Source organism: Dicentrarchus labrax, unplaced genomic scaffold (assembly GCF_905237075.1).
Source record: "Dicentrarchus labrax unplaced genomic scaffold, dlabrax2021, whole genome shotgun sequence".
NCBI classification, from domain to species: domain Eukaryota; kingdom Metazoa; phylum Chordata; class Actinopteri; family Moronidae; genus Dicentrarchus; species Dicentrarchus labrax.
Window position 1 is genome coordinate 16,078,542 of NW_026136701.1, and position 22,323 is coordinate 16,100,864.

The following is a 22,323-nucleotide window of genomic DNA, read 5'->3' on the forward strand; positions in this document are numbered from 1 at the left end:
ATAATAAACAATCTCTTACTTAGAACAATATTCTTAAGTGTATGTTTTACTCTGAATCTGAATTACTGTTGTCAGAGTTAAACTTCAGTAAATTCCTTTGGCAATGGGAAGCCAGCAAATTATTCCATACTGATTTGAAATTCTCAGACATTAAGCTTTTTAATTTCCCTGCCATACTTTTGTGTTGCGACTGTTTGAGTCGTATGTTTTAGAAATTCTCTGTGTCTAATATGGTCAGCACTCCCAATTATTCACTCCACTGACAAGTGAAACAAATGGGACCAACCAGTGCATTCTGTATTATCTACACCCCTTGGATTCCCTGACAATAATTAATACAATGGCAAGCTGCTGTTACCGGCCCCGACGACATGAGCTCAACAACATAAGCTCTCTCTTTCCAAGAGCTCTTGAGAGGAAATTACATTCAGCGATGAGGTCATATACATTGTGACCACTAGCAGCCGGGTCATCATACTATAGATAAAGGTCCCATTGCAGGGTGCTGTTAACATCACCAGGTTATTACTCACATCATTACACCATGAATATAAGGTGCATGGACTATGTCAAGAATAATATGAATATAGCCCTGACCATAGAGACATACACAGCCTGTAACAGCAAATACCCACATACATCAGGCAAGTTCATTAATATGCCACATGATCATACTAAAGCTGCAGTGCTGACCACCTCGTTGGTATGGTCACACACCATTATGTAGTGTTACTTCATTTTCTTATAATACACATAAACAGGAAAACTAATTTGAACAGCATATACTGTATGAAAGCAGTGTTTGGTCATTTAGATGTACATTCTTCTAATAGAAACACTGGCCTTGTGATAAAACAAAATGAAATAAATACAGACATATTTTTTCAGTTTAACAGTCAACCGACCAAGGTGTCCTTTTGAAGAGTTGTCATATAATCATACTAACCCCTCTTATTTTGGCCTACGAGGGATATTAACAGGTTTTTTAATTATAGAGGAGCACATTCCCCCCAACATCCATTAAAGGAATGCCATGCTAATTTTAAATCCTCGCAGCAGGCATTGGCATCAACAGAAGAAAAGTGGATGAGTTTCTCTTTAACAGCTGTAATTTGTGTTTTCCAATCACCATGCTGATTTCTGCTCATTATACTCCGGTTTCACACCGGTAAGTGAGCAAAGTTTGGATTGATTGACTCTAATTAACTAAAAAATGTTCCAAGCCATGGATTTATTATCATGCTAGCTAGCCACAAATGTCAGAGACTTTCACAAATTATTATCCTGTTAAGATAAATATCTTTGAAATCAAACGAGTGTGGAAACACAAGGAACACGTATTGTTATACTGATGAATTTGTTTGGCATGTTTTCTGCAGAGTTCCACATTAAAGACTCACCTGGGCAAACACACTGTTCCAGTGTATTGTTAAGCTGCACAGTATGACTGAATGACAGATGATGTAGTCACCTAAACTTTAAAGGAAGACACTCTCTAATAACCTACTGCAGTGTATAAATACTGAAGGGAATGAGCAGTAGATTATGTTTGAAATTATGTAGTTAAAATAAAAGAAAAGAAAATCTTCTCCATAAGATAAAAGCTATTAACAGTTACAATATGAAGCAGAACTGCCTGGTCCACTCGATGTTAACAGAGGACCTATTCCCTCTTGTGTGCTCCAAAACTTGGCAGCATCTCCCTCATTGATATTTTAGACACAGTAGCACCTCTCTCCACTCACATTCTTTCCTTGACTCCATCAGCTCCATGGCTCGACCCTCCACTTGCTCATGAACAAAGACAGGACGGTTTGAGTGGACACCTCCGTTTTTCCTGGTTTTAAAAAGATCTCATAACAGAATTTTGGTTAGCTTGAGAAGACAGAACGTTGCTCTGATTCACTTGGCTTCACGTCAACGATCACAAGTGATCACTGGGGTGAATCCAAATGAAACTGGCCCATCGTCTGCATGGTGGCGCCAGGCTGAAATTGAGAATCATGCTGCCTGTAAATCAGATTTTCCCAACATGTCTCTCGCAAAATATGCTTTTATACAAAACTACAAAAATCTTCTAAACCAGCTTTGATGTATCACAGAATACAACAACAACAACAGGGAGTCTTGTGCTGTATTTTCCATCCTCCTCATACTGAAACCAACATCTAACATAGAAGAAAATACATCTGAGCTGTCAAATAGCCCCATCAGTATTTCTACAGTCCACCCACTTTTAGAGTAGCAGCGTTTAGGTGTGTGCACTTTGAGGCACGCCTGCAGATAAATGTGATGACATCTAGTTGTGGCTCACTTTCATTTATTTAGGGGATTGATTAGATGCAAAGAGAGTAGATAAATGTGTTGGGGAGGCACTTTCATTTGAGATATTACCATATAGTCAGCAAGGAATATGAGACAGACTGAACATTTTTCTCTTCAAGGTGCTTTTGGAGATCTAGTGGCATCATGGCTTTGCGAGTAGCTGATATGAGGTACCGTGTCAGTGCCATTATGCTTGCTTATTTGTGACAGTACATTATCATACAGTATATGTAAGTTCAAAGGTACAGAAGAAAACTTTATCACAGATAAGAGACCATAAAAGTTTGAATATTTCATTTATTTTATATAATTGACAGAATAATAATGATCCTTAATTTGAGATGAAAAACTATGGTCATGATAAGATAGTAGACTGGACCATGTTGCAGTCAATTATGTCTTTCTAAGGTTGTTGTGTTCACACTGCCCCCTTCTGTCCCCACGAGCAGGAGAGGCATCCGGCGTATCAACAAAACAACAGCATCTCTACCAACCAGACACAGACAGGAGGAGAGGGCAACACATATTATTATGGAGCAGCCTAAAAGCATCGACCTTGAGACCACTAAAATTGTAAAGGATATCAAAAGCACGTGTTGTCTATATAACCATTATTATTTACAAAATAAAAAAAAAATGTAATAAGAATGATAAGATTTAGAAAAGGATGGTTCATCTAGAAACATTTTTACTTAACTTTTAAAGTCTATATGGAACAGGCATTTGTGTTGTGTATCATTACTATGACATTGTTGAAACATGATGAAACAAAAATCAATTTTCTACAAGTACTAAATGTGATTCAGTTAAGATTCCAAATTGAAAACAGTGTTTCCCCAGGGTTCTTTAGAAAGCCACTGGATAGTGCGCACACAACATCCTTTTGTGCACACTATTTACCCCTGGATTGCTTCAGGCTAATGTCTCAATAATTTTCACTCCTTTCTCAGGTCCTTCCCACAAAGGACTTAACTAATGATCCATGGACAAAATGAAGCATTTAAATTTATTCATTAATCATTCATCTCCAGCTCATTGAAAATGCTAAACTTCCACAAAATTAAGATTGAATATTGAAAAGTGATTGAGGGAGACAGCTTTCAGAGAGTGAGGCGAGTGAAAGAGTGTGAGGGCGCGATAACAAAAACAGGGTCTTTCAATGAGACAGTGGTCTTCACATGGGCATGGTCAAGGTGGCCAAGGTGTACTAAGTGCTAGTTAAGGTCACAGGGTTTCACTAGTTGTAATTAGATCTTGGAATCTGGAGAAGCGTAGAATTTCTGTCAACACTGCCTGTAATTATTCTCTTTTCCAATTAATGGTGACATAGATTAATTATCTGATGAGGCAAAGCCAATTGCAATCATTCACCCAGCTAAAATTAGATCAGTCCTGACAGCAGCATGAAAGTCACCTGTTTCATTGTTATGGATTTGCTGCAAGTAAAGAGGGGGGAATAGTGAAGCGTGCTAGGGTAAGTAAGTTGTCTGGTACAGGTGAATGTCCAATTACACTGCTATTTGAACTGAAGGCATCTACTCATTCGATCCAGCGGCATCTGGACTGGCTTGTTTGTTCACCCCGGCATCATCAGTGGTAGTAGAGTCATCTGTCAAGGATTGCAGGAATGCAGCGATGAGCTGAATTTCATCTGACAACCCCTCCTGTTTAAATAAGGGACAAATAGAATAAATGGAAACAAGCTAATTAAGAAAATGCTGTTTTTGGTAGAAAGGCAATAATACAAACTCCTCGCTCTGTGAGCACACAGCTGATGGTGGATCTGCAATTGTGAGAGTAAAGTTACCATCTTGTTCTTATTTTTGTGGGGAAGGAGAACAAGAGGCTCCTGGTGAACCACGTCCAGGTTCAGTGCTCTTCTGTTTTAAAAACCTCAGCATCCAGTTTTTCTATTAAACTGCCTGGCACTGTCAACCAGCTTGGGAATCTGAACCGGCCTAGCCATGCAGAAATTCTCTGACTAACAATTATATCAGCAACAGGATCTTGGATTACTGTCCCCTGGGACTGGGGCAGTGGGCGTCTGCTCCAATCATTACTGGCCATTCAACAAGGCTCTGCACTGCTCTCCGCTGTTAGCCATTGTCAATTATGCCATCCCTAGTGTAAACTCGCAGAACACAAAGCTGAACTGCCAGTTCTGGCAGGAGTGTAACAGGATGACAGCCCGCCGCCCCCCCCAACTCCCACTACCAACCCCCCCCACCCACCCTAGGGTTCCCTGGCCTTCCTCCCCTCAAGCTACTTTTGAGCAAACTGCCATTTGGCGTCTGATTCAAGCACGCCTTAGCCGTGAAAGCGCTAACCTGACCTCTCTTATGTTCTGCTTGCGGGGTTAAGTGGACATGATGGATTAGTATAGGCCTCGTCGGGATTCAGTCTGGTTTAACTCCTGTTCCAACTGCTATCAGTTAACAGAGTGGCAACAATATTGATAATCTGTGTATTATGTAATTGTGAATCTGTATGTGTTTAGTAGTGAACAATAACTGCATACTGTCACATTTAAGATCACATTAAAGGTGTTAATATTTAGGTAATAATGCAGATTGTGTGTTTATGCCTGCTCATAAATTATGCTCACATATATTTTTTCTTTTTTCATAAAGGTTTTTCTACATGTATACTTTCTGGAGGATAGACCCGGAGCTGGACTGTTCACGAGGAGCCTGTTTAAAGTGAGTGTTGCCTGCTCTGATGGACCCTGTGCTGGGCTGTGACGGGTGACGGTGTGGTGCGCTTGAATACACCAGCTCTTTTGTCCTTCACACTCTGCAGCTCCCTGATAGCTCCTCCCCCTGTGCCCTACTCCTCCCTGCCTTGAGCTGTGATCTGCTGGGGCCTTTTGAGGCTGGGCCAGTGAGACATGGCTGCTCCCTGTAATGTCTGGACCAGACCCATCAAAAAACATGTCAGCAGTCAGAGGAGGAGGAACTGAGAAGGAAACCACTTAATAGTATTTTCATTGGGTACTCCCCTGGAAAACCTCTAATCAAATCTGAGCATATTTTGCCTCCAGCATATCTGATGAAATTTTGGTGAACGACAAACAAAATAGGGATTTTACACAAAAACAACTGATTGCAACTGACAAACATGGGTAGTTACTTAGTTAGGTTTGGGATGCCCTACTGTTAAAGAAGAAGTAAAAAGGGTGGAATTGGTTCATAGTATGGTTGCCATGCCACCTGGCTCTGCGGTAATGCTGGACAGGACATTTCATAAAGATTCATCACTGTCTCTCTGTCCGCTTTGACCTCATCTCACATCACAGCACAGATTAGACACCGATTATCCTCTAAATGAAGATCCTTACTTCTCAACCTTGCAGAATATGCTGCTACTCTTCTGCAAGACAGACAGAAGGTTATTCTACTCTACAAAGAACAGGCTGTAACACAGATATCTTCCATGTGGTGTAATGAACTTGCACTGAATTAGCCGTAAAAGTCACAAATGCCCCTGCTGAACAGGAAAACAGGCTCAAATGTTAATGCAATGTGACCAAGCACAATGTGTTGTTTATATAGAGTTATCTAGAGAGGCAGAGCTAGCCTCAGACACGGAGTCACTGCATAGGCACTCTGGCAGACACATCATCCATCACATCAGTCCTGTGATCTGATGAGTGAATGTATAGACTGTAATATAAGAGTGGCATCTTTAACTCCACCATAGCAGCGAGGCACAAAGCCTTGGTGGATGTTTGCCTGGCTGCCCTTGCTTGGCAAAGAAGACACAAGGCAACTGACTAGCCGGATGAGGCTCAAACAATGCCAAGCATAACATGGAGTTACTGTAGTATGCAAAAGAATATGCTTCATTCCGGTAGAATACCTAGACCGGGATAAAAGTTGAATAAAGGGATTTACCATACAAATGAATAGTGACAGCTTGTGAAGTTTTCCAGCCTGTTTTACATGTATATGTACAAATACCTGGGCTGTTTTTATTTTCTGGTTGGTCTTTTGAGAAAGAGCCTGGCACCGGTCCAGTTCAGCCTGGCTGTAGAGGCTGCGTTGTTTGAAGTATTTCACCAAAGCTTTGTGCATCCTCTTCTGCAACAAAGAGAGCTAGGGGGAGAGAAGGCAGAGAAAAGGAATTGGTAAGGCAGGAGAGGAAATTAATGGCAGTGTTCAAGAAGAATGATGGAGGGGAATAGAGAAAGCAGTCAATAGCCCATTCTGCAGTACACGGGCCTGACAGGAATTTCACAGTCTCTTGGTTTCTCTGCCCACTCGTGTGCACTCATCAGAATCCAGTCACATCTGGCTGCCAGGATGGGGGGTTAATTTTCTCTAAATGCTTCAGCAGTTTTGTTCTAGCCGAGGCAAACTCTGTGACTGCAAAGCTGATGAGTAAAATATTTCTACTTCACCCAGTTTAACTTTATACCAATCCCCTCAAGACATATTTTACACATACACACAGAGTCATGAACCCCCCACTGAAACCAGAAATTATTCCTAGTCTCTTGGAAAGACATGCTGCTTGCTTTATTATTTGAACACAGTTTCAAGCAAAGAGGTTTAAATTCTGATAGATGCCATTGCTTTTCTTCCCCCTCCATCTCTCTACTCTTCCTACAAAGCTTATCATTGCTTGGCAATGTGTTCCCCAGTGCATTGAAAACTAAAGCGAATTAGCTCAGTCATCAGCTCCTGAAGGAAAGACAATAACAAGAATGCTCTTTATGGTGTACCCTGTTAAAACCTAAGAGCTGAAAGCCTCCACATAAACAAAGCAACGCTTACATGTACAGTAAAATCAAGAGGACTTTTATAAGAGGAGCATACACACATAAGTGCTATCAGATGCTAATTAATCATGCATTTTTTTCATTTATAAATGAGATTTTGCTTATTTAGATGTATTTGTACTTGTTGAATTTTGATGAAGAAATATTCTAAAGTAAATGCATTTAACATTACTACATCCTCTCTTCAAAAAGAAAAACAATTATCTCTTATATTTTATAAACCAGCTGAAGTGTGTCTTGATTGGACAATTAATAAATAGGACATACTTCTTCCACTACATACAAACACTTTGAGCTGTGTGTGAATGGAGCTGCTTACTTTAGTAAAATTATCTGTACCTGAAATACAAGTATATTAAAGCTGCCATCTGTAAAAAAAAAAAAAGAGAAAAAAAGAAAAAGGGTAAGTAATACATGTTCTTGTTATACATCTGTGATGGTGGAGTTTGGCAAAACACTAAAACAAGCACATTTGTGTGCCAAAAGGTTTTCAAACTCTGCTATTATGAAACTCTCCTATTGTTGAGGATGATTGTTGGGTCTCATATGTCCTGCGGGACAATGGTAATCAATATAGAATAAATAAAACACTACTATTAGTATTAGTGTTCCATTTCTGACAAAATGTTACGCACTGGAACTTTAAAGGTCCAGAACAGACAAACCAAACATTGGCTCTAGATGCGGCCTTTCACGTTTTTTGCAAGTTTTGTAGCCTACATAGTTCCTCCTACATGCTTGGAAGGCTGAGCTGTATTCAAATAGTCTGTCTCTAGCAACTTCACTGCGAGATGCCACTAAATACTACTCCGATCCTCTATGTAAAGTATTTTAGTATTATTAGCAAAATGTACCTATTTAAAAGGAAAAATTCTCATTCTGCAGAAAAATGGCCCTGTGAGTTTTTGTTTTTATATGTTATTGTATTAATATTACTGGTGTATTAATATGTAAGTAGCATTTACTGCTCCAGCTGGTCAAGGTGGACCTCATTTTAATTGTATTATAAACAGTGCATCATGTGTTTGTGTGTAAAATCTTAATCTGTAAAGTAACTAGTTGGCAAATAAATAAAGTGGAGTAAAAAGCACAATATTTTCCTCTGAATTATCTATACAAGTGTAAAAAACATAAAATGGAAATACTCAAAAGTATATGCTTAGGTAGAGTGCGACATGTACTTGGTTGTATTCCACAACTGACTAACATCCAAGGTATGTGGTTGGTAACACCAGATGCTCCACCTACTCTAGCTGTTTTTCAACATGACAACTTGTGGATAGTTAATCATTTCAGCTTTAAAGGTAGAACGATAATCTGCATTTTATTATCAGCTATGGGTCGTGTTGCAATGGCTTGGAAATCAAATTATGAGCCGACCCCCAATCATTTATTATAGATGTTTCAGGTTTCCATGTTTTAGATGTTTTTTTGTATGGTTTCTGAACAAACAGTCATGGTACAGGGAAATGTATTTATAATAGTAGAAATCTGTGCTGTATAGTGGTTGTCTAAAGCATAGTAAGGGTTGTTTTAAATTTGTCATTTGAACTATATATCAGGGACACCTGCTGTTAGGATTATATTTCTAAATAAGGATACTTGAGATAGTTTTCATTGTGTCCCTCAGCTGAATATAATAAAAGAGATTATGGGCTCTCCAAACACACAAATGACTGGTGTGAGGCATCTCACACACATGCACCTATGTTCTGATCTCTCAAATGATCCTGGCAATGTTATATGCATATACCTTGTTGCCTCCAGTTGTAAACAAATCAGTTAAGGGCAATCGAATTGTGTAATATATATACTAACTGGAACATAAAATGCAAACATTATAAAGATAATTGTACATTTAAAATAGTAAAGAACAACGTTCCTGTTTCAATCAGATTAAATGTGATAGGCCCACATCTACATTTCAAAAACATTGTTGATTATAAGCTTGTTATAAAAACTAAATTCAGGCATAAAACACTAGCCGAGAGGCTGCTGTTGTAGAAGTGTAGAGTTGAAACAAACAAAAATGGTGAAGGCTGAATCCAGAGTAAAAGAAAATCAGGCTTTGATCATGAGCGTGGAAAATCCTGTCCACAGGATTTTATTTTTGCATGCATTTTTCACTTGATAACATTCATGCAGTTAGATGAGGAATTGCTCAAGTAAAGGTATTAGTCATTTTTGGAACAAATAATATGTATTTTTCATTGCAGGAATCAGTGTGGCTTCTTCCTGGTGTTATGGTTGTCATGTGTAATTCTATTCCAGTTAAATAGTGTCAAAAACTATAAAGATTAAACAGCAAAATGCTGCTGAGTTGTCTCCCTCAACTAGTCAAGACATCTGGTGCTATTTTAGCACTGAAGGCACATTCATTGTCTGATACTAACCTGTGTTTGCTGCTGATCCCTAACCAATGGTGTGTGTGTGAGCTGCGGTGAGCAGAGGCAAATTTGTAACACCCCGATAATAAAACGTTTCACCTCTGACCACCTTACAAAAACTATAATCAAGAAAATGTAGAAGGTAAAGTATTTACATGTACCATCAACCTCTCTCTTTCCTCCCCTTGGTGGCAAAACTACATAGCTATCATTACATTATGTCACATCCATCATCCTCCTCCACTCAAGTTATCTCATCATTATTAGATTGCCGCAGTAACCTCCTCACTGGTTGCCAAACTAAAACCTTCTTAAAATTATTGCCCATGCAAAGAAGAACTATCTATTGCGAAGAAGAATAGCATGGTATAGAACATGAGGTTAGAACACAAGATAACAGAAAATCCTAAGTCATAAAACATAATTAAAAAGAGGGGGTGAGAGATAGTAAATATAACAAAAGGTTATATCAACCGTACCTGTGTGTAATAATGAAAATATATATGTGCGTGGTTTTTCTCGCTCAATGCAGACGCTGCTTCCTGTTTGGCCTCCATTAGGATCTTCTTAAGACCTTCGTACTCACTTGCCAGCTGTTTGTTCTCCTCCAGTGCAATTCTTAGCGCTTCCTACACAAACGTGAAAATAAAAGGTTTAGATAAAACAGTAAAGGTAAATAATATGCTTACAATATTTATCAAATAACCACAAAGTAGGTGCAAAGTCGGCTGCAGACCACTACTGTAAATACTGTAATTGTGACATACCTACAATACATTGTCACTGGTTACATACTGTTCTGACTTTTTGTCTTGCAAGATTCTGATACATCAATTCAGAGTATCTGTCAATACTGAGTACTGGTCCTATACTAGTTTCCTATTTTTTCCAAAATTAAACTCTTACTACCGGAATCTCATTGGACTCATTTTTGTGTGAGGTAACATGAGGCCAGGGATCGCTGTGGCGCAAAAAAACTTGATCTGGTGTCCCTTTGTGACTAAATGAATGTAACTAATGGCTGAGACAATGAATTTTATAAAGACATTAACAAAGAAATCATATTCAATATGGATAAGTCATGTCATGGCTGATACCTGATCTGATTATCAGGTTCAGTATCAGCCCTGATATTGATCTGGTGGATCTCTAACTGTCACCAATATACTAAAAAACTTACAAGGCTTGGAACCAGGGACCTCTTACAATTAAATGTAAATTTTACAATTAGAGCTACCAGTATTCACAAATGGATTTGTGTGATACCCATTATACCAATATGTCTGCAGTAGACCACAGCTACACTGGCAGAAGAACAACCGCTGTAACAGCATAGTACAAATGTTAAAATGTAAAATACATAGTGAACGATCACATGACTCACAATCTGCAATGTACAGATAGCCAAGAAAATATTGAATATGATGAAAGGAACTGGAGAGTTTATATGCAGTACTGTACATACTGTATAGTAACACCACACTGACCATTTAGAAGACACTTCAGTTGTGCCACTGACCTGCAATGTGTGTATACAATACAACACATGCTTTCTGTGTTTGTGCTGTTAATTAAGGCAATATAAACAGCAGACATACAACAATGGACACTTTTCTGGGAAATCAAGCAAATAAATCACAGTGAGTATGTGTCTCTCTGCATGTCCTCTTTTCATTTGAGCAATGTTTCCCAAGTACTGGATATGTGGCTGGTGAATATCTCAAGTCTACCTGCAGACATAATGAAGTGTGTCTCTGCAGTAAAACAGAACAGCACTAAAGTGATGAGTTTAACCCAGCAGAAAGAGGGGCTGTAAACATGACAAATGCCTGCTATTGATTTCAGGTTTAATTACTCCATGCAGCACTGACAAAGCCCATCTGATGCTGTTGTGAAGTGTAAATGGAACAAATTACACTTCATTGCCCATAAGAAACTGATAGCGTCGGCAGTTTGCATTGTTTACTTTATGCTCGCCAAAATGACAAGCCCTGATCAAATCAAAAAATAGGTGCATGTATGAAAGACAAAACACTTTCGGGTATATATCGGTTGAATAAAGATGACCGCAGATTCCACAGGACGAACAAGTCAACCTATTTCAGACTGATATACCCTGTATTTGAACCTTTAAAAATAACCATCTGCAAAGACAAATTATTACATTTTTCCCATCAGGCTATTAGCTGTACTGACCTGTATCAGATTCAAACCCAAAAAAGGAGTTACAACCTACAGGAGGTTATAAGAGTATAGTATTAGGTCAGCATTTTTAGAAGAAATTTCCTCTATAAGAAATATTTGAAAGTGCCTAACCATTCTGCTTCATGCACTGTGATTTCTGAATGCACACTCTGCTTATTATGTTATGCTAATGCAGACATTATGTGTGCTTTATATTGGTCTCAATGATTAAAGTGACCAATTTCCTCAGAACTTCAGACTCTCTCTGATCTTTTTATTTGGTGAGGAGTATTGTTGTTATATCATCTTATTTCGTCAAGTGAAAAGACTAAACCCTTTTTTGCATGGCTAACTTTTATCTGGCTAATGGGAGTTGTGTCTATGAGGAAGACTTCTAATTCTTAAATTGTCTCACGCCAACAACTTCTTTAAAGTTGCTGCACTTGGATGCATGGCGGCTTAAGCTCCATTGCCTTTTCTTGTTTTGAACTAATGCATTCTTGATCACCGTTTAATGAAACTATATACCACATGGCGATTTCACATTAGATAAGCCATGTGAAACCCCCATCAGCAAAGAGGCTCTGGCTGGGGCTGATAATCCTGCAGATGAAAACCTTACAATAAATAGGGGTTTCTCTTACAAAGGAGTGTTCAAATACATGACATTCTGTGCACAGTATACTCATTCATTCATTTTTACATGAGACTATTTCTGTCATTTATATATTTAAAAAAAGGGCAGATTGTATGTGTATTTCATATTGAACTGTATGCTTATGTTGAAATTGCTATTGAAAGTGTTGGCCTACAGGTAACAAAATAGGCACTGCATCTCACCACGACACGCATCATCAAATTCGTCCAGACAAAAGACTATAACAACAGTGAGTTGTCATTTGTGGGAAAAGCACTTAAACAAGATTGACCATGGCTTGTAATTTTAATTGCACACAGCTCTTTTCTCTGCATCTTAAGGGAAGTATTGTGACAAGCAATGTGCTGACACTAATCCACAAACAAATAAACAATGAGATGTTTTTTACAGCTCGTCTCTGATTGCACAGTATTTGACACAAAAAAAGTCATGTATTTACTGAACAACATTTTGTTACCTTGGTGTCTTCCATTTCTTTTTTTCTCGCTGTAACGTGAGCAGTGTGTGTCTGCATGGATCGCTGTGTTCGTTGTTGGCAGTTATTAATATCAGACTGCAAGGTGCTCATTATGAGAGCAGCTGATTTGTTTTTGAATTCCACCACATCAAAAACACTCCTGGAAGGCGGAATCAAACATGTAAAAAGGTATTATTTTTCTAAATTAATTTTTGAGTATCATAAATATATGATTACTTTATCAGTGGGAGAGGTGGTAGAAAATTAAAGAAATAATACACATTTTAAGAGAAAAGGTTGAGTATGTTGATTATGATTATCCCATTCCTTATTATAAACTATTGTATTGAGTGTTTCCTGTGTGTAACTTACTGAAGTTCTGCTATGACCTCTGGCATGTTTTCAACTATTTTTTCCATTTTATCTGAAGCATCTTGGTATTCATCGCTCTTCTTCTTAATGTCACTGATCCTGATCAAAGTGTTGTCGTATCTCTTTATAGTGGCAGAGTGTAAATCCTGTAAACATTAATGCATTAATGTTACTGTTAAACGTCAAAGTGCTTAGAACAAGAGATTATTTTGTTCAACAAAAGAATGACAAGATAAATAGCCATGACTAGCTTTGTGCTCAATGAGCTTCACAGAGTAAACCTGACTTAGAAACTGTTCTTTGACTCTTTATGTAACCCTTAACTCTTCTTTTCTTACCTGAACAGCTTTCAGGTGGTCACTTTTGAGTTTTTTCTCCTTCTCAAGGCTGATTAATGTGTTCTTGTGTTCACACTGAATCTTTTCCAGATTTTCTGTTAATTTCTTGAGTTCCTATTAAAAAAAACAAAGATCAGTACTTAAACATAAATAAAAGGCTGTTTTTGTAATGTTAAATTGTATTCAAACTAAGATGAATCATTATTAAGCTTTATCAGTACCTCAACTTTTGTCTCCAGAGTTTTTGTTGCTGAGGATGCATCTTCAAATTCTTTCTGAAGCTTTGTGTTCGTTAGGTCTGAGCTCCTTCGGTGTCGATTCAGTTCTTCATTTATAGTTGCACACTGACCCTGATGCAAAAGAAAATACAAGGCAGAATGTAACGAAGTCCTAAAGTCTTAAAACATGTACACAAGGTAAAAACATTAACAGGAGGTGATCCTGGTAATGTACAAAATGATGCATTTGAATACAGCCAGGGATTTAAAACTACCTTTATGAAACGTATAAAGTTAAATTTATACTGAGATTGTGCTTTGTAAAGCTTCACCTCATCCCTCTCTTAACATAGTCATACAGTCAGAGTATTCCACAGAAACTGAAAAGGTTTGCAGAGATATATTTTGAAGATTTTAATTTAAATCTACTTTGTTCACATCACAATTTGGTGATTACGTTTTCTTTCCACTCTGACTCAGTAAAATGTACTCAGCATCATGGATTTACCTTCAGTAGTTCCAGGGTCGTCATCTGACCTGTCAGATTTTTCCTCAGGTTTTCTATCTCCTTCTGTAGAGCATAGAAATAGCACAAAGTAACACTGGAGAGAGCATGCGGTATCTCACATTTTCCTTACAAACTGTGACCCATGCAGTATACATATAACATGTACATATGTTGTCACTGACCCTGGCCCTCTGTTCTTCCATGAAGGTGAGCTGCTCCTGCTCTTCCAGTTTAGCCTGGGTGGCACTGTGCTGGGCTACAACTTGGGTCACTTCCTCCTTGGCCTTTTCCCACTGCTCGTCATTGTCAATGATTTTCTGGAGCATCTGCTTCCTCTCCTCATGCATCTGCTTCACTGCTTTCTTGCTAAGGAAAATCACACAGAAACGTAATGGTAAACACACATAGGTGACCTACTACTGAATATTGTAATATCAAAAAATGTGATGTTGTATGTACCACTGTACACTGTACCTTTCAGAAAGTTTAATCTTGTAGTCGTCAACATTCTGTTTATACTCCATGTTTTCTTTACGAAGAGCTGCAAAGGCATTTCGTTTTGAATGGAGTTGTTCTTCTATGCAGGAAACCTCTGCTTCCCCATTAAGTCTCTGTAGATAATGTAACATACAGTGTGCCACTGTATTAGCATGCATAGCTCCAGTGAGAGTCCAATCATAGCCTGGCAGTTATGTGCCACGCTCTACCCAATGAACTATCAAGACACACATAAGTAGCCAAAGCAGCTCCAACATTATAAAGACATTTTAACACTATTGTGACAATACTTACAGTTTTCTCAATGTCTTCTTGCAGAGCAATTAGTTTCTCTTTTAATTTCTTATTCCGTTGTATCTCTTCCTCAATTTGGAATTTCAATTGCAAAATCTGTTATAAAAGAAGGAAAAAGGGGATTTGGCTATTTTTTGTATGATGTTAAAAGCTACTTTTTAAACTTTAAACACTAAAATATGGATAAAATCAGTTACCCGTTCTTTTTCAGTTTTCTCAAGTTCCATAATTTCAGGGATACGCTGAGTTATGGCTGTGCACTTTTCCTCTGTAAGGGCAACTGTTTTTTCAGCATCCCTTATTTCAGCACATAGACTTTTCTCAACCATCTTCAACTGGTTTAAATCATACCTGGACAAAAAAAATTGTTCTAAATAGATCTACAACACAGCATGATAACTCTATAATTGTGTGTGTATGTTTTGGTATTGGCTTTGTCAGAATCAAAGAATGTGACATTTAAAATGTTAAAATCATGCCCACCCCATTATTTCCTTATATCAGCACACCTGTATTCAAATCAGTTAAATGGTCAAGTCAGTGAGATCATCATCAAACAGAAGTATCGTTGCTATGGTTACATGCAGTTTAATATACCTTGCATGCTGATTGAAAGGAGTGGTTAAACTTTTGAGCATAACTTTGTTTGAGGTGTCCTGTTCAACAGTTAAAACAAACACCTGTGTTTTCCATGGACATGAAATAATCCTAATGCACTTTAAATAAGAATTACATATGACATGTTTAATGATATGTGGTTATTTAACACAAAGGATGCCAAAGCTGTTTGTTTTTCACTGCAGGTAGGATAGATACTCACAATCTCTTATCCAGCTGATTCTTCGTCATCAACAGCACATCTTTCAGTGATGTCTTTTCATTGATGGCGTCCAGCTCCATCTTTTTTAACTCCTTCTTAACCAGCATGAGATCACTTTGTGTTTTTGAGGTTAGTTCATCAGCCTAAAAGAAAAAGAAGAGTTGGGGGGAATCATGGGCTTTTTTTCCCCTCAGATATTATTTATGAACAATTTCATGAAGGGACTGATATTAAAGACAATACTTTATCCTGTGTCAAATCATACCCTGTAGAAAACTAAATATTGTGAATCTCTACAGGAAACCACTGCACAAGTCAACAGTGAGGCCACACAGGGGTTTTTACATTTTTCCTTAGCTTTGGCAAATCTTAGAAAATCCAGAAAGCCCAAGGCTAGCTGTTAACCCAGGGCTTTCAGTAAGCCTGGTTTTAGCCAGGGATTAACATCCTTAGAACACTTACAGCCAATGGCTTGTTGAGATGTAATTTAAAATATATATATATTTCCTTTGTTCTAACACTGCATCAGTCTGGTGTTTCATTCAGCAACCATAAAGCTGCAATGGTTTCAAGTCAAAGTTGACCAACTACATGCTGACCCCATTACTCGTCTCTCTACTGGTACTCTTTCATGGCATATTTGCATGAAAACACAAGTACAGCTGAGGCAGAATTTGGTCATTAGATTTTGATGCATCCTGACTTGAACTAAAGAAAGCTAAATGAAAAGTCAGGGAATTATGAAAGTTATTAGGATTCATCCTCTGGGGACCATGAATGTCTGCACCAAATGCCATTGTAATCCAGTCAATTGTTAAAATGGAATGATTGTACTTGTAGACCAAAGTATTGGATGAACACTGGACCAACAGACCAACAAACACTGGAGTCCCTAAAGCCATGCCACTTGTGGATTAAAAACAGAGTTAGAAAAGAGAGTGGCTGAGTGAGATAGACCTAGCGTGTGATGGAGAAATTAATCAGAAACTGAAAAATTAACCTTATTTTGGGCTTATTTTGTTGTGCTTACTTGGTCATGTGTAAAATGCTACAGAATGTGGTTTCCCAGTTATTAACCCAAGTGCCAATGACCAGGGATTAACAGGTAGTTAAAAAGGTAGCAGTTTAAAAAATTTATTCCGTACAGGTACAACATTCTTTAACTTGACACGACTGGACTGTATTAACAACAAACTCTTACCTGTTGGCTGATTAATTCTGACAAAAAAATAATTCTTCAACTACTAAAGACAGAAATATTAACCATATCTTTGGTAAACATATGGGTCCATTCTTTCTGGGTTTTAATTTGAAATAATTTTTAAAACAGAAATAAATCTACTCAAATGTTACCTCAGCTTGTGCAGTGTTGAGTTGATGTACGATGCCTCTCTGGACGTCAAGGTTTTCTTTCACAATGGGAATTTGTTTTTTGGCAACGTTGATGTCCTCATGTAAGTGCTGGTTCAACACCTCAGTGTGTGACAGTTTCTCCTGAGCTTGTTCAAGTTTCTGTCTTTCCAGTTTTAGTTGCCACTTCAGTTCAGTGATGTCTCTAATGCAAGCCTCATGCTCTAGAAATGAATAAGAACGTGTATCTGTTGTTTAATACTTCCCAGGACACAAATATGTCGGAGGAAATGATAACACACCTCTCAGTCACTGACCTTTTTGGACTACAAAAGAGTGCTCTTGTTGCTTCCACAGTGAGATACTGTCAACTTTGTTCTCCAAAAATATTTTTCTCCTCTTCTCTTTGTGGAGAGCTTCCTCTGCATACTGCCTATCAGCCTCCAGTCGCTCAATGAGATACACAACCTCTCCAAGGACATCATTTATTTTCTTCAATAGTGGCGATAATGGACAACTTTCTAGAGGATGAAAAACTTTAAAAGATTGGCACACTGTATTGTACTGTATTATCACTTTCAACTCAATACGCAAAAGAATAAACAAGTGGACTCCTTTTGAAATGCTATGTTAATATAATCTAACCAACTACAAAGTGCAAATAAACATAAACTTGATCCATGGTATTTTATTAGCAGAGGTGAACACTGGATAGTATCTAATTAATTACTATGTGGAGAAAAGATGTGAACCAGTAACTGGGACTCAATTATTCTCACACTGACAACAACTGCAAGGAATCTAAACCTAGAGCTTCTCCAAGGAAGTGAACTAGACACGTGTGTTGTTTTTGTATGGTTAAACAACAAATGAAGACAAAATATTTTTAAAATGTATCGAATTTTTGTTGTTCACCTCTTGCACTAATTGCGATGCCTTCGACGAACAACTCTGTAGACGTCATTGAGTCAGTATCTGAGTCTCTGGAATGAAATCTGTTTAACAGAAATTAATTGTCATATTTTTAAGTCCTACTGAATGTAACAAAAAGAAACAAGAAATGAAAACAACAGAGAACCTCACCTTAAAGTTTTGCTGTATTGGTGCTTTTCTCGATCAATCGGATATTTTCCAGACTGGTACAAAACAAAAGGGGGAAAAAAACACTTCAAAATTGATTTTTATTCTTGTCTGATATTTATCTTACAATCTTTCACAGGGCTGATCACATCTGACATCCGATTACCTGTTGACACCAATTTTCCACCGTCATCTTCAGCTCTTGGATATGGTAAATAGCACTGTTGACACATGGCGAGGGACTGTTGAGCAAAGCACAAGTGCGACGTCTACCAGTGCAGACGGCTTGAAGATCTGCTTGATCTTGAGAAACACAAAATATTGAGATCTGTAAATCCAAATTTTGTTCATAACAAACAAACAACTGTTTTCAGATATGAAATGAAAAGGCAAAAGCAGTTTTTCCTTTACATAATGGCACAATGCCCCTGAAATATTTGATAAATAACACAGTGATGATGAACCATCCCTCAGTGAAAAAAACTCACAGAACAACAGACTTTTATTGGAACAAACACTCACCCTTCTTCATTAACTTTATTTTGAAAAGTAATTACAAAAACGTATTTGGCTGTGAAAGATGTTCTGTGCTTCTTTACTTTCTCTTTGATTCTGCTTGCACAGACTCTGCAATGTATTGGAAGCATCAGTGAGAGAGCAGAGACAACTAATTTGAACATCTCAAGACAAACCCAAGGACAAAATTCCTAGTGGTGAAAGGACGCCATCTGGCTGACAAAAAGGGTAAAAAGCACCAGTGTTGCAGATTGCAAACCTGTACATCTGAAACACTGACTTTTAAAGAAATATTACGTCTATATTATAGTACAAAGACATGTAATGGTTTGGGCTAATTCAGGAGTAAAGATTATTGAAGACCAAATTGATGTTAGTGGCAAAACGTTCCCTGTAGTGTAATATATATTATCTCAATATACAGTAGGCCAACGGTATCACAAACACTAATGTTAATTCAATCACGAGTTACTAATTTAATAAGCCTTCAATAACATAAATGACATGCACAGTCATGTGGAAGGTTTGGAACAAAATTGCCTATCACATTTAAAAACATTTTTGCATATGCAGAACTAACATTTTGGTCCTTGTGCCCTATGTTGTGGCACTGAGATGATCTCTCATGGTAATTTAAAGTAAGTAAAATCTAATTTGTGATAAAGTAAGTAGATAAAAAGACAGGACACAACCACAGATATTACCACAAAGTAAAGAAAATCATGTAACATACAGTATAACTTCAGCATCAGTTTTCTACTTGTACTTGTACTAAAACTATAAAGAGATGTGAATTATATTATGAATTCTCACTCCTCTGACTTATACTGTAAGCTGCAGTGTAAGATAGCAGGTAAGGTGAAAGTGATGTTTTCACATACCCACAAGAGAGAGCGGGAGAGAGAGCTGCAAGTAAGCAACACATTTTAATCTATTATCTAATTTATTCAATTTTCCATTATCTTACTTTGAGGGCAAGCTTGTCGCTGTCATTGTCTAGATGGATGGAATATACATGGGTGGACTGTGTCAGGACCAAACTGCTTCTATCACACATGAGTGTGTGCTCAACTTGGTGAGGGTGAGGACCAGACCTGGACAAAGGGTCCACCCACACACACACGAAGAGTATCTTCAATTGTCACAAGTGGTGGTGTGACGTGCATGACCTGGAGATCATACATGTCTTACCATCATGGTGACATCTGGTGTTGCCTGGCACCTTTTTATGGACAGCAGCGCATGTTTGGGGTAGTTGATAGGCCCCCTCACTACAGTTTTCTGTCAGCTATGAACAGTCAGACAGGTAAATTACCACCTAGTAGAGATACAGCCAAAACTGTCAAGAACCTGTAGACAGGTACAGGTAACAGGTACTCTAATAGTAAGAAACAGGTAGGTCACAAAATGTACGTGAGACTATTGAACCTTTTTCCCACCCGAGATAACAGTTATCTTGCCATGACGCTCCATTAATTAGGAGAATGGCTTGTGATTGAGCTGACTCAGACCAATACAAGAACAGTCGAGGAAAAACTGTGGGGAGACCCGAAATGAAGGCCATCTGTTGCTGAGCACTTTAGATGAATAATACACAGTGAAAGAACAGTAGGAAGGTAGTGAGACGATATGTCATCAGCAGGCTGAATAAGCTCTAAATCATACTGGCACTGTGTATTATAGCCACAGAGCAGTCCCATGTGAGCCTGAGGGCCAATCACCTCAGTTACCACAATCACTAATGATATTAGTATTTAAAAGTAATTACCATCCTCATTTATTTACATTTATTCACCTTAATATAATTTATAAAGTGCAGTCCAGCTCAAGCACTGACAACAGATTACAGTCTACAGGTTGGACTTGTTTATTGCATCATCAGCCGATGTCAGTCTCTCAGTGATAAAATGGGTCAGTGTGTAATGTTAAATTATTTCAAAAATAGAAAATAGGGATGATTAAACAACTGTACACTAAGTACATTTACTTAAGTACAAAGTTGAGGTACTTGCACTTTAGTATTTCCATCTTACTTTCTACTCCACTACATTTGTCTATCAGCTTTAGTTACCAGTTACTTTTCAGATTACAGCTTTTTCATACCCGTACTGTCCAGTGAAAACCATATATCTACAAATCTGGGGATTTTGAATTCGAGTTTTTCTGATAAACTCAAGGATTCCTTTATGGGTTGATAAAATCTTCATACTTCTTGAGCCAAGTTAACTATAAAAGAAAACCCTTGCCTTAGCTGAAAAAAAGCTGATAACATTGCTGTTTTTACAGCTACATGGTTCTCACAGGACAGCAATGCTACAAACATATAATAATATTTTAGAAATGAATGCATTGCTTTAGATTAAACTACCTAACAGTATATGAAAATGCTAAAAAAAATGAGCGTCTACAGCAGTAAAATGCAACATAAACATCAATGCACCAGTATTATTAAAGTTAAACACCACTTTTCTGCATGATGAGTACTTTTACTTCTGATACTTTAAGTCAATCTAAGTTAACTAATAACACATACTATTTTCTAAGAAAGGCTTTAAATGCAGGACTTAATCTTATTATATTCCTATAAGTAAAGATTGTAAGTGGCCTGGAGTTATTCACCATTAAATCTTCTCACCTTGCTGACTAACGTTGGCTCGTCCTTCCCTGGATGGGAATCTGAGGGGTTCAACGTCGGGCATCGCTCAAACTTGTCTGGATCAGGAAAACACCCGCTGTTAGTCCTCCGCCGTCCTGTGGAGAGACGTTGATGTTTAACATTAAATAGGAAACTTTGGATTCCGTTCAGTAACCTTAGCTACTTTATTTCCCACATGAGTTGATTAGGTTTTAATATCTGCCGGTAATCTTTCACACAAAAGTTAACGCTAGCTAACGTTAGCTACAGTTGCAGCTGATACCTTCACTCAGCTCGCTCTCTTAGCTAACGTTAAGTTAACGGTTAATTAACTTAGCTAATGAGAAATTAATGAGCAGTTGGGGGTCGTTGTCATGGCAGAAAGTGAAAGCGAAAAAATGGCAGGCTATCAACTTACTTGTATTAATACACCTTTTGGCTGCCAGCTATCTGTTAGCTACCTTGAAGTTTGTTACTGCTCCTCTGTGTGTGTGGCAACGCCAAAAAAAAAAAAAGTTGCGTTTTGTTTTAAAGTTTATTTTATTTTTTTCTCCCAAATGAATCAACTGAAGTTGCTGTCAATCTTCTGCGGAGGTTGCTTAGCAACAAGGGGCTGCGCTTGGAGCAGGGTGAGCTGCGTTCAAGAGCAGCAGTGAAGGTTTGCGCTCATGTTTATAGCAGCACTGAGAGGTGTTTACTACTCGTTTCATGTGAAGAGGCACACATTGTTGAAGAATAGAAGAGAGGAGAATAGAATCAGAGAGAGAGGGAGCAGTACATTTATATTTTATTTAACTGGCCACAGTTATAATGACTTTTTAATTGTTTTACAGTATTTACAGTAATTGTGATATATTTAATTTATGTTGATTATAGGCTAAAACATTTATTTGCCATTGCACT

The 22,323-nt window shown here is 37.9% G+C and overlaps 1 protein-coding gene across 2 annotated transcripts; it reads right to left on the reverse strand.

The window, feature by feature from the left end:
- Positions 1 to 2,604: 2,604 nt before the first annotated feature.
- Positions 2,605 to 22,015, reverse strand: LOC127367755 (coiled-coil domain-containing protein 178). 2 transcript variants are annotated; one of them, XM_051407875.1, is made up of 20 exons: positions 21,882 to 22,015; positions 21,421 to 21,536; positions 18,436 to 18,572; positions 18,273 to 18,325; positions 18,105 to 18,184; positions 17,507 to 17,710; positions 17,193 to 17,413; positions 15,840 to 15,982; positions 15,217 to 15,370; positions 15,020 to 15,115; positions 14,702 to 14,838; positions 14,410 to 14,593; positions 14,228 to 14,290; positions 13,723 to 13,851; positions 13,502 to 13,615; positions 13,164 to 13,309; positions 12,792 to 12,951; positions 9,972 to 10,121; positions 6,285 to 6,419; positions 2,605 to 3,989 (listed from the first exon to the last, which is right to left on the reverse strand). In XM_051407875.1, the coding sequence occupies exons 2-20, from the start codon at positions 21,482 to 21,484 to the stop codon at positions 3,861 to 3,863; spliced, it is 2,499 nt and encodes an 832-aa protein (XP_051263835.1). In that variant the 5' UTR covers positions 21,485 to 21,536; positions 21,882 to 22,015; the 3' UTR covers positions 2,605 to 3,860. The 2 variants fall into 2 exon arrangements, with proteins under 2 accessions (XP_051263835.1, XP_051263824.1); XM_051407864.1 differs by having other exon boundaries at positions 21,839 to 22,015.
- Between the last annotated feature and the right edge of the window lie 308 nt (positions 22,016 to 22,323).

What these genes read in the sequence shown, in the direction of transcription:
- LOC127367755 (XM_051407875.1), bottom strand. Translation starts at nt 21,484, where the DNA reads ATGCCCGACGTTGAACCCCTCAGATTCCCATCCAGGGAAGGACGAGCC. An exon ending in CAATACAGCAAAACTTTAAG is followed by an intron (nt 18,185 to 18,272) that starts GTGAGGTTCTCT and finishes TCTGTTAAACAG; the next exon opens with ATTTCATTCCAGAGACTCAG. An exon ending in CTCTTTTGTAGTCCAAAAAG is followed by an intron (nt 17,414 to 17,506) that starts GTCAGTGACTGA and finishes ATTCATTTCTAG; the next exon opens with AGCATGAGGCTTGCATTAGA.